The 13,061-nt window shown below is 39.1% G+C and overlaps 1 protein-coding gene across 1 annotated transcript in view; it reads left to right on the forward strand.

Annotated features, from left to right (window-relative positions):
- The first annotated feature begins 366 nt into the window (after nt 1-366).
- RTKN2 (rhotekin 2) overlaps nt 367-13,061 on the forward strand; it is a 67,466-nt gene continuing 54,771 nt past the window's right edge. The window contains exons 1-2 of the mRNA XM_037062696.1: nt 367-630; nt 6,975-7,171. Coding sequence (XP_036918591.1) covers nt 571-630; nt 6,975-7,171 — 257 coding nt within the window. The 5' untranslated portion in view covers nt 367-570. The remainder of the gene's footprint in view (nt 631-6,974; nt 7,172-13,061) is intronic.

Consider the following 13,061-nt stretch of genomic DNA (forward strand, 5'->3'; position numbering starts at 1 on the left):
AAAGAGCTGAGTAAATGCGGAGAGCAGTGTCACTTGCCACTTGGTTCTTTGGGAGTGAGATCAGGGTCTCCTAATGACATCCTGGGTCGCCAAGCTGTTTGTAGGAGCTCAGCAACTGCAGTTTTGTGTCGGCCCTCCCCGAGAGCTTTGAACGACCTTCGGTGGGTTGCAGGCAGAAGGCTCCCGGTGCAAAGAGAGTGTCTGGAAAACCACCAGCCTAAAACTCGGAGTTAGGTCAGGTGCACTCGGGGGCGGACGCTTTCCCCACAGCCCCACCCTATCATTTCTCAGGCCCGCCTACAACCTAATCGGTGCCTTAAATGGGCCAGCTGCTCCCCACATCCTAGTCCCTACGTAGAACTCGGGTCTCCGAAAACTTCCCGGAGGAGGCGAGGGGCGCCGGGCGCACCCATTGCGCCTGCGCTCGCCAGCTCGGAGGTCCCAGCATCCCCTCCCCCTGCGGTCGGTACTTGGTACGACCGGGCGGTTGGTGTCCTCTGTGGCTCCAGCCAGAGGCGGGCTTTTCAAATCTTTGGCGGACTGGCACCTGCCTAGGTTGTGGCACTGGAGATGGAGGGCCTGGCCCAGAGGGGTTCCAAGCTCGGCCCGGTGGGGCTTCCCGCTCAGCAGGTGAGTGAGGAGGGGGCCCAGCTCCAAGCCTGCTCGCTGTCGTTTCGCCTTGTCGTAGGGAGAGCCCCCACTCCGCGTGTCCTCGTATTCAACTGTGACCAGAAACAAAGGGCAGAGCTAGGAGACTGTCCCTTTGAGAGTCTAATGGAGCTTGGGAATCTGCACACACTCCCATCCGCTGTTTCTTGGGGAGGAAAAAGGCCCGGAACGGGGAAGCGATGCCAGAGGCGCACCTCGCGTTTCCGGGAGCACCTGTCGGATGCCCCTCCTCATCCAAGTTTTGGACACCTGTCTCTTTGCAAGTGTAGGTGACGCAAGGGGGATAGGATCCTCGGGACTTCCGAGAAGCCTACCCAAGGCCAATAGAGGACAGTTTGCTTATTTTACTGGATTTAATGGAAAGCCCAAGTACTGGAGCAATGTCTACACACAACATAAATTTGCAGGGGCGGAGTGGAGAAGCAAACTTCATGCAACCTCTGAACTCTCTTGGTTTGAGAGTGGATTCTTTATGAGTTGGTTAGAAGTTTGGTGATTTTATTTAGCCTTGTAAGTGTGTCAGAAACCTTTTTTACTTCATATAGACCAGCATTATTTCTTGGCAAAATTAGTTATTAAAATGGTATCCTTTCCACTCTTAACTATAACTTTAGGGTCTTAAAAGAGAACATTGATATCTTTAATAAGGGTGGATTTTCACTTCCATTTAATCTCCACTTCCTTTTACCTACCTCTGAAGTAGGTTAAGCCATATGAAATAGCCAGTTTTGTAGGTCAAAATCGTCCGAATATTAGCAATTTTGTATGATCCAACATGCTATCTTTGGTTTGAAACCTGGCAAAACCTGTGTTTAGAAACTGTCACTTTTCCAGAATCTTAAAAACCTCAGCAGATACAAAGTTGTTAGGAAGTCTTCAAAAGCACTGTGAAAAATTGAGCAAAACAATAATCATTATGCGAAAAGTCCAGTGCCTTTGTTGGTAATTTATGCTGTTTTATGCCAGCATTTTCAGATATTTCAAACATTTTGATGTAAAATGCTTCTTTTCTTCCCTATCTTGTTATGTACTTGATAACCAAAATATCTTGTTTGTCCTGTTAACCAAAAATCTTGATTTCTAGTGAATTGGCCATTTGTGGCACCTCTTACACCCATAGTGGTTGGTGCAGTGGTGAAAGTGTATTTACTGAGCTGTGTGCAGCAGTGATACTTAGGAATGATGCAAATAGAAAAGAGGGTATGGTCATGAAAGAAACTTAGCTACGTGAAATTAAAACAAATATTTAAATATATAAGAGCTGGATTACTGTATCTACATTCTTTCTGTCTGAATCTTAGAGAAAAATTGCAAAATAGGTTTCAACCCGACAGGAATATTGAGGGTCAAGAAAAGCGTTTTATTTTTTTCCAATTTTTTAAATTAAATTATTTTTCAAGTACAGTTTTCTGTCATCCCATCCCACCCCTGTGCTCCCCCCTCCCTCCCATTTCCACCCCCCTTGATTGTTGTCCATGTGTCCTTTATATATGTTCCTCTAAATCCCTCCCCTATTTCCCCTGAAATTCCCTCCCCTCTCCTCTCTGGTCACTGTCAGCCTGTTCTCTATTTCAGTGTCTTTGGTTATATTTTGCTTGCTTGTTTGTTTTGTTGTTTAGCTTCCTGTTAAAGGTGAGATCATATGGTATTTGTCCTTCGACACCTGGCTTATTTCACTCAGCGTAATGCTTTCCAGTTCCATCCATGATGTTGCAAAAGGTAGGAGCTCAAGAAGAGCGTTTTATACGTGACCAACACTGAATTTTTATTTGGTATACTTCCCATCTAAGAGGGAGGGATAGGAACAAAGCCTTTGTCCACTAGTGAAGTGCCTCTCCTCAAACCGTGGAGTCATCTGTGACCACTCCCAGCATAGAACAGCCAACTGTCAACCTTTTTCGTCTCATGGCACAGGAACGATGACTAAAATTTTGTGGCATACCAGAAAAACTATTTTTTGTATAATTTCAGTTAATTCAGCTTGGACAGCTATTGTTATGTGGGCTGCTGTCATTTTTTATTAGATAACTAAGGGAAAAATAGGTCAGTTCCCCTGACTAAATAGTCAGGTATTACATGTTTGAAAAATTCTTGTGGCACACCGGTTGAAAATCACTGGCATAGAATATTGACTCCTTGAGTCAGATTAAAGTAAAAACCGAATCTGCTTGCTGTGCAACCTTGAATAAGTTACCTGTCTTTTCCAAGGCCCACTTTCCATAGTTGCAGAATGGGTAATATGCCAGTCCCAGAAAGTTGCTGGAATTTGAGAACCTCTTTAAAATATAATACTTAGCATGCTACCTTGCACTCAGGATGTGTTTGAGAGATGAATATTTTTGTTATTATCTTTTGTCCTATTTATATAAGCAGTTGGGGCTGTCACCTACCTTTTACAAATTTTTGAGCTTTTAAAATATTAATAAATTTTGAGAAGTAATACAATCACATTGCAGAAAAGTTAATGTATACAGAAGCATGAATTTAAGAATTCTTTCTTCAGTTCCATTCTTCAGAATGATTACTTACAATTTCCAGATTTTATGCTGTATATAAGCAATTCTTACAATTTCTTTTAGAAGAATGCCTACTGTATACATTCTTCTGCAATCTTTAATCATCTTGGTTTCTTAGCTAACATGGTTTAACTATATCCATCAGGTGGCTGATGGTTTCTATCTGGGTTAGTACAGTTGTCTTATCAACAGCCTGACTTCATTTTTTTTTAAGTTGGTGCTTAATTCGAACACTTAAGCTATTTTCTTTGCACTTCCTTTGTGCTCAGTCTAGCTCTTAAATCCTAGTGAGTTTCTGTTTCTTACATAATGTAGGTTTTTACTTTTAAGTCATCTCCCTGTTTCATTTTTAGCCTTGCCTTGCCCATTTATTTTTATCAGCCTGGCTTTAATACATACAAGAGCAAGACAGTTTCATAGGCTTCTGTTGACTTGATTACAAGCAAGCCCTTATTCAGAAAACTGAAGGAGGAATGGAAGAAGGATGGCTCTCCTCTTCACCCAGTGGCCTCCCTACACCGCCATTCTCTTTTTTTTCCCTGGGGACTTGCATTCAGACACTTGTAAAAGGGATGGATACAGGGAAATGTGCTTCTGTCATGGGTCTTAATCAGTCTTGACTGCCATACTGTCCAGGAAGGACAGTGTTATTTTTAGCTTCTTACTCTTCCTTTTTGAGGTAAGCGTCCCCCTCGAATGCCCAATGAGTGCCCTCATTACATGATCATTGTTTTCACTGTGGATAGCACTAGACCTCAGCTCTAGCCGCCGGAGCACTTTGCATCCCTTATTAACTAAAGGCAGGTGCTTCAACTCCATAAAGTCTCCATTGGCTAGAGTCCTATAACTTGAACAGAAAGGTATCGGTACTGAAAGAAGTTGCATGGAGAGTGCAAAACTGGCTAATACAATAGCCCTCACAGGTTTACATCCAATCATAGAGCAGGGGAGGCAGAGTCCCAGTTTATTAAGTATGCTGATTTGGCTGGGTTAGGAATCAGCAAATTATTTCTGCAAAAGGACAGATAGTAAATATTTTCAGCTTTGTGGGCCAGAGGTTCTGTTGAAATTACTCAGCTCTGCCCTTGTAGCTTGGAGATCATAGACACTACAAATGGGTGTGACTGTGCTCCAATACAACTTTATTTACAAACACAGGCACTGGCTGGGCTGTAGTTTGCTGACCCCTGCTCAAAAGGGTTAACTTACAATATTAATATTTGCTAGATATATTTTATTTCCTTAATAAATATTTAATCTTACAAATAAGGGTTTTTTTAAAAAATCTGATTTTACTTTTTTCTTCTCCTGTTCCTCAAACCTATAATTTAATAAAGTCCTTATCAATAAATGATGAGAAGAAGACAGTCTTCATTTACAAGATGGAAACCCTGGGAACCCTAACCGGTTCTTTAATGTGGCTGTGGCCATCTACTGGTTCCTTAAAGTGGTTGCAGGTTCCCAGATGCTGTAGAATTTCAAGTCCCGTAGTGGTTCTCTGCTCTGGCTGTGTATTGAATATCAGAGGAACTTGGAGGAGAAATGCTCAGGCTCCACCCTCAGAGATCCTAACTGCTTTGGCGTAGATCATAAGCTTAGGTACCTTTTATGAGGCTTTCCTGGCTGCCTCACTGTAGCATTTTAAAAAGCAAAATTGAATTTAATGGTTTCAGGTGGTATTTGTTTGTCTGTGAGGTATGGGGTAAAGCTATTCATTCCAGCTTCAAGTTGATCCCTCTGTGTATTCTCCAATTCTAACCAGCCTACCAGAGTTTACTCATATTGCTATAGACATATGGGTCGCATAGATAGTCTTATAATTAATTACTAATTACATTAAAGACGAATTTACTTCGGGCCTGACAAGTCATAAAAAAACGAAATGGAGCTGTTGGAGTTCGGTCATGTGTAAAGAAGGAAAACCATCAAACGCCTGCATTTATACAGTACACCGGTTTTGAGTTATACTACAAGAGAAGATTTTTATATGTAATGTAATTACAGAAGATAATTAAGCAGATCTGTTTTCTGCAAGTGACTAGCATATTGACTGATTTGAATAGTCATCTAGTTCAATTTCTCTGTGGGTAATCTTTATAGGCTATTGCTTTCCTAACTTTTAGCTTTTCTTTTTGAAAAGATTATCTTTTTTTAACATCTGGAACTTTTTAAATGTTTTTTTTAGATCCTTGCCCAAGGACATGCTTGTTGATTTTTTTTACACAGAGGGGAATGGAGGGACAAAGAGAGGGAGAGGAACATCCTGTGGGAGAGAAACATTGATCAGTTGACTCTTGTATGTACCCGGACCAGGGACCAAACCTGCAATGTAGACAGGTGCCCTAATTGGGAATTGAACTTTCAACCTTTGAGTTTCAGGACGAGGCTCCAACCAACTGAGCCACATCAGCCATGGCAACATTGGGAACTTCTATTATTAGATTTTTTAATCTAATTCACTTTTTAAAATTTAGATTTCGATCCAAATAAAAGGTGAATTATAGGCTTTATTTTTTACCACATAAACCAGGATGGCCATTTTATTTTAAACGTAGATGTATTAGAACATTATTATGTGTTTTAGTATAGTATGTGATGATTTATAATTTTTAAAAAGCCAAAATGAAGTCAGAAAAGTCAGTTCTCAGAATTTTAATGTTAGTATGAAATTAGTATGGAGAGTCGGGCCATAAGATCATTCTATGGAATAAAAGACTTTCAGAACTAAAATTATTTAGTAGTTTTATGGTAACTCTTAAAACTAAAATATATTCAAACCTATACTCTAAATCTCTGTTCCAAGTAGCTAAAACTTACGACATGTTCTAAGCACAGTGCTTTCACTCCATTGCTGCTGAGATTTTATTTACATTGCTGACCATGACCAGTAGTCCGTTCCTCCCTGGTGCTGAGCCTTAGTTTGTTTGGTCAGCATCTATTTTAGAAAGTTTTTCCTTCGTTAATTTAGTGTCATCAACCGCAAGTTGCCGTTCCATGATACAGCTTATACAAGATGTACATGTGCTGTGTTGTTCACATTAGTTACTGTATTAGTTTCCTGGGGCCACCATCACAAATTACCAGAATTGGGTGGCTTAACACAACAGAAATCGATTCTCTTGTAGTTCTTCTGGAAGCCGGACGCCTGAAACCAAGGGGCCTGCCGGGCCCCGCTCCCTGCCGGGCCCCGCTGTGTGAAAGCTCTAGAGGAGAAAGAACCCTTCCTTTCCTTTGCCAGCTTCTGGTGGTTGCTGGCAATCCTTGGTGATCCTTGGCATGGTCTCACCGTTCCACTCTCTGCCTCCATCTTCCTGGGAAATTTTCTATGTGTGTTTTTCAATGTCCTCACACATCATTCCTGTAAGGGCGCCAGTCCTTGAATTTAGGGCCCACACTAACTCATTATGACCTTGTCTTAACGAATTACGTAAGTAAAACTCTACAGCCAAATAAGGTCACATTCTGAGGTTCCGGAGGACAGACTATTTGGGAGACACCATTCAACCTTGTGCACTTACGGTAGGAATATATCAGGTTTCTTGCCTTTGTTTCTGTTCTTTTTATCCAATAGGTTGTAAAGACTTCCAAATAAAGCAAGTAATTACGGTTTTGCAAGGAGCTTTTCAAAATAGCTCCATTTTTATACTGCAATACATGAACTTTGTCACTTTCCCAATGTGGTATAAAATTATAATGACATTGAGTACATTTTCTACCTATTGGGGTAAAAAGAATTGTTATCATTTTGGATTTTTGCTATTTAAAAATGCTTTTCTCTCTTTCTTTAAGGACTGTAGCATTCAAGAAAAAATAGATTTAGAAATTCGGATGCAACGAGGAATATGGAAACTCCTCTCTCTGAGCACTCAGAGAGACCAGGTTTTACACGCAGTGAAGAATCTCATGGTGTGCAATGCTCGCATAATGGCTTACACGTCGGAGCTGCGGAGATTAGAAGAGCGGATTGCAAGTCAGAGTGGAAGAGGGTTAGTGACAGAGTTTCCTTATGGTGACTTAAACATTTGAATTAAAGACATAATGTAATTTAACCTTAAGGTCAAATGTCAAATCAGCAAAGCCTTTAAAAAATAAGTATCCCAAAGTAGTCTCTGATACCATAAACATTTTGACAGTAGAGCTCAGAGTAAACTTACTACTAAGGCAGCATTTTTCACAGGGCAGTTTTGTCGTGCTCAGTACTTCCAGCTGTAAAATTAAGTGGTTGAAAAGCAAGAACTGATGGAATATTTTAAGAAGGACCAAGAATAATAGTTGAGTATAAAGAGATATAAATTAAAGGAAAACTAATGGCTTAAAAGTATGCTAACAAAGAAGGTACTAGCTGAGAATAATGGAAACTTAGGTATATAAATTGAAATCAGTGGACAGCAAAATTAAAATGATATAAAATCTTATAAATGGAAGGGAGCTTAAAAGTCTGCTAGTGTATTCTCTTTATTTAGTGAATAGAAGTCTTAGGCAAGAAACTTACTAAGACGTGTAACTAGCTAGTGGCAGGAGCTAATGAGTGGTTAGTTAGGAGTGCTCAGTAACTTCTGTTTTTGTTCTCTGTCACTTCAGGCCACACTTAGGGATCAGGTCTAGGATTTGTGTATGAAATTTATATCATATGCTATTTGCAATGCCAGGTCTTACTTGGGTCCAAGATTTTACTCAGCTTAGTGGCTAGATGTTGATTTCTTTTTTTAATGTAAATGGTCTTACATTACTCATCGCTGATCAGTCTTAAAGCTTCAGCATGGGTAAAACTTTCTTTCTAGACATTAGTGGCCTTTGGACTGTTCACAGAAACATTTTAAATTTTTGAAAAGTAAGGTAAAATAGAGATCAGAGAAAGAGGTTTTTGTAAAAATAAAATGTTGATGAGATTGTGATACAATAAGCCTTGTGAATAAAGTAGCTAACATTTGTTAGCTGTATTTTCTCGAGATAGCTATTTAATTTTTGTGCTTCGTTTTCTTCATTATGGTTGGCGTGATAATGTTTACATTTGAAAATCAAGATTATATATAAAACCTATTTTAATACCTTTTACATAATTAGTACTCAACAAATGTCAAATGATTTTTTTACTATTTATCCCTCGCATTATAAAGTGAGGTTATTCCACTATCATAATATAGGAAAATAATTTTCAGATAAGATCGGGCACATTTAGAGTGGTATGGCTGTAGACAAGGACAATAATTTTCTTTTCTTTTTTTAAAGATTTGATTTATTTATCTTTAGAGGGGAAGGGAAGGAGAGAAGGAGAGAAATATCAATGTATGGTTGCCTCTGGTGTGTCCCCTGCTGGGAACTGGCCTGCAACCCAGGCATGTGCCCTGACTGGGAATCGAACTGCGATCGTGTGGTTTGCAGGCCTATGCTCAGTCCACTGAGCTACACCAGCCAGGGCGACAAGGACAATAATTTTCAAGTAGACATGGCATACACTGGTTTAAGTCAGTGCTTCTCTAACTGGGTCACATTTGTCACTGAGGGTACAGGATTCTATGCCAGGACATATGCAAAGCCGTAGAATAAATACAGCATACCTTCTTATTGCATGAATTTTTAAGGTGAAGTGTGAGAAATTTAGAAGTGTGGCATAGTTTGGGGGTTTTGTACGCATGGGGATGGGTATGTGTTCTTTTTCCCAGGCTTTATAAGGGTATTTTATCAAGGGAATATATTTCAGTGGGAAAGTTTAAGAAGCACTGGTGTAAGTACAGTGTGAGACTAAATATTATATCATCTCTCACAGTTATATAGAATATTCATCTGGGAACCATATCTGTCCTCCAAATTTATGTTTCTAAGTACTTACAGTGGTCCGTGGGAGATATATTCCACACCCCCAGTGTAATGCCTGAAACTGTGGATAGTACCAAACCCTATTCAGGTTCTTGAACTCTGCTGGAAATGCGGCAACAGCTTCTTCATCTGCAGATGCGGCCTTCCCAGTTATTTTTATATTTTTCAGCCCACAACTGTTCCTGAATGTATATGACCATCCCCTGTTTTTACAGTAAGTGGCTTTGTGTCACTTGTTTCAGGGGATCCCTTGCTAAAGTCCTCATACAGGCCTGAGGCTATCCGACAGAATACATTGCCCTCGATTGGGACAGGTTTTCTGTTCATTTCTTCTACCCACAAATTTAATGCCTTGTTCATCTTAACTAAACACTTACTGTATTCTGTGCTGTGGCTAAAATTTTTATTAAATCCTCACCTGAGGATATGTTTATTGATTTTAGAGAGAGGTGAAGGGGGAGAGAGAGAAACATCAATGTGAGAGAAAAACATTGATCAGTTGCCTCTTCCCGCACACCCCCCTACCCGTTTTCAAACCCGCATCTAGGCATGTGCCCTGACCAGGGATCAAACCCAGGACCTTTTGGTGTATGGGGACAGCACCCCAGCCAGCTGAGCCACCTGGCAGGGCTGTGACTGTGACTTTTGCAGTTTGGGGCACAGCTGCAGGAGCAGCACGAATTTCCTTTTCCTTCTTCAAAATTTCATGGATGGAGTTGTTCTCACCACAGTTCTTCGTAACTTCAGCACACAGTTTTTTTCTTTCCTGTTAAGTTGAGAACTTCTACTTTTGCTTTGGCATATCCAAGTTGCCAGATCACTACTGTTGTGCATGGGGGCCATTAAGTAAAATAAAAGTTACTCGAACACAAGCGCAGTGATACCGTGACAGTTGATCTGATCGCCGAGGTGACTAGTTAGTGACTAACGGGCGGGTTTAACAGAGTGGATATGCTGGACGAGGAATGACTGATACTCCGGGGGGGCAGAGTAGGATGGCGTGAGATTTCATCACGCCACTCAAGTGCACGCGGTTTAAAACTTATGAATTGTTCATTCTAGAATTTTTCATTTAATATTTTTGGACTGCAGTTGACTATGGGTAACAAATTGTGGAAAGCAAAACCATGGATAAGAGGAAACTACTGTAAAATGAATTGTGAGCTGGTCATTTTCTTAACTTGGCTGTATGACTTTTCTGAAGTTTCTGATTTATAAAAATGTTAAATAAGGCCCAGGCCAGGTAGCTCAGTTGGTTAGAGCATTGTTGTGATACGCCGGTGTTGCGGGGTTCAATCTCTGGTCAGTGTACATATAAGAAACAACCAGTGAATGCGTTAATAAATGGAACAACAAATTGATGTTTCTCTTTCTCTCTCCCCTTCCTCTCTCTCTCTACAAAATAAATCAACAAATTAAAAACATTAAATAAGTTGAATTCCTTTTGGATTTATATAACAAAGATAGAAAAATATTTTGGACTCTCAAATGAAGATGTAGATGATTTTTAGCTCCTTTACTGGTTATCTTTGATAGATGAAAATAGCTTTGATGCTACACACATTTATTTTTCATCATTCATATAAAGATACTGTCTCCCTTACCTATTGAATTATTTCCATCTTTTAGAAAACCTGGGTATTCTATATTAATTTTTTGTTTATAACTTCATTTTATCATGTGCAGATATAACCTGAGTTCATAGACCAAATATAACGGGAAAGTGTAGTTCTTGCCTTCTTATTACATAAAAATGATCCAAAGATTAATGAGAGTCTAATAGTAGGATTTTTGTTCCTTGAAGAAAATTATGTAAAATATGCCATTTGACTAGTCAATCAACTATTTACCAATATCTAGTACTTATAGAACACTTACTAAGTACTCTGCTAGCATATCCAAATTTAAAAAAAAAAACGAATTTGTCAAAATATGGGGACATATGAATATTCAACAGACAAATATTTTTTCTTTAAAGATGTAGAAGTATGTTCCTTAGCTTGGTTTTAATAGTCTTCAAGGTAGACAAATGCCCTGTTTTTATATTGCTACCAGAGTTAAAATCGCATTTTAATGAGTCTACTAACACTAGTCTACCTTCTCTAAAATTGCATGATAAAATGTAAAAAGAAAAATACAAATAATACATCTGGACCTCTTCAAAGAGGAATCAAATCAGTAAGAAATGGTGTAACTAAGAAAGGTTTAATGGAAGAAATGGATCTCAATCTTCTAGATCATGGAAGATGGATAGAGTTTGGTTAGGTAAGTAGGAGAAAGAAGCATTCCAAAAAAGGAAGATAAAATAAAAGCTGGGGGTGGACGATGAGCGTGAATTATTCAGGAGCAATGAAAAGTCATGTTTGGTTGAGGTTAAAGATCAAGCCAAAGTTGAAAAGGAAGGGGGAATGTGGTAGGAAGATTCAAGAAAATTTGGAATGCTGGGAAGTGAATTGGTATTGGCAGCCTTTCTAGGCGCCAGACTTTGTGCTAAGATGATCTCAAATGCCACATTATGAACTGAGAGACATATAAGCCTATTTATTAAATAAACATTCAGAAACTGGGTCTTAGAAATATTAGGTAACAGTTTCAAAGGGCACAGAGTGACTCTGGCCAGGATATGAACCCAGATGACATAAAGCCTGAGCATCCCTCACCCGCCGAGAGGAAGCCCATGTGTTTTGTACCACTCCAAGCTGCCCTAGTGAGTGCTTGTAGGACTTTACATTTGTTTCATTGTTTATCTTTGATTATTTTATTTTCTGCAAGAAAGAGACATCATAAAATGGGTATTTGGGAAGGTTATCTTATAGTAGAGTATTGAAAAGGATGGTGAAGAAAAATAATTGAAATAACCAATTTTTAGGAAATATGTTTAAGAATAAGGCACACATAGAAGTGATCAAATAGTAACGTTTGATGAGAGAGTTCGGGAGATCAGAACACTGCCTGAGTTTTGTGTTTTTCTAATAAATCTTCACTCAGAGTTCTCTCAATTTATTAAAATAAGCAAATATTTTTACTTCATTTTACAGCCTTTTTGAATCAGGATTCCAGGAAAGAATTAAGCCCTAATACCCCAAGTCATGCATTGCAGACAGTGACTTCACTTCTGTGTATCTAGAATAGTGCTAATTTTGTGTCATTATTGGGAAAATGAGAAAATAGTCATTCTTTGGTTTAGATGAGGAACCTCCCATTGACAAATCAGTTATATAGTCACATCATTTAGTTTTTTAAAACTACATACCTGAGAATATCAGTAACTGGTCAAATGTCCTAGTAGCGTAATGTCCTAATTCTATAACAAAAGCTGTTGTAATTAATCGTGTGTAGTTATGAAATGCCTTATGGTATATACCACCTATTTTTATGCCTAAATATGCAAAAGATACCCAGGTTTGTGTACAACTCACAATACAGTCAAGATAAGTCGGAAAAGTGGGCTATGGAAAGCTTTCTAGGTTGAGTAAACAGTAGATCATTCGGCCAAAAACACAGTTTCCTGTCTCATTGTAGGTGACAGAATTGCTTAGTGAAGATTGCTCGAGGCAGTCTGTCAGTTTGCTGGTCTTTTGACTGGTACACTCCACGTCCTTACCTTTTCCCTGCTAGTTACAGCCAGATCATCTACTTACAAGACTGCTTACGTCAGTCCTTTAAAAAAAAAACAGCGAATGATTTCCATTTACTAAAATTCTTTAGATGGGCATTATATTGCAGGGCCTTGGTGGTTTGATTTCAAACTACTTTCATAGTCCTCTCTCTCCAATTTCCACTTTACAAATTCATTTCAGCCAAATGCTAGATAGATATCTATCCCTTAAACAGTTCTTGAATTTTCTTGTCTCCAGTGCCTTTGCTTATACTGACACTCCCTGTCTTTCATTTCCACTTAATAAGACATCTTTTGTTTTGTATCCTTAGTTTCTTCGGTGGTTCTGTTTAGAAAATGATCATTTCTTTTTTTCTTCTTTGATGGAGTAGATAGTATTTACATACTAACCTTGTTCTTGTATCTTCACCTTCATTTTTAGCCTTTGAGCTGCAATTGAA

The sequence above is a fragment of the Sturnira hondurensis genome, unplaced genomic scaffold, assembly GCF_014824575.4.
Source record: "Sturnira hondurensis isolate 20B ecotype Veracruz unplaced genomic scaffold, ASM1482457v3 Scaffold0014302, whole genome shotgun sequence".
Classification (NCBI taxonomy): Eukaryota; Metazoa; Chordata; class Mammalia; order Chiroptera; family Phyllostomidae; genus Sturnira; species Sturnira hondurensis.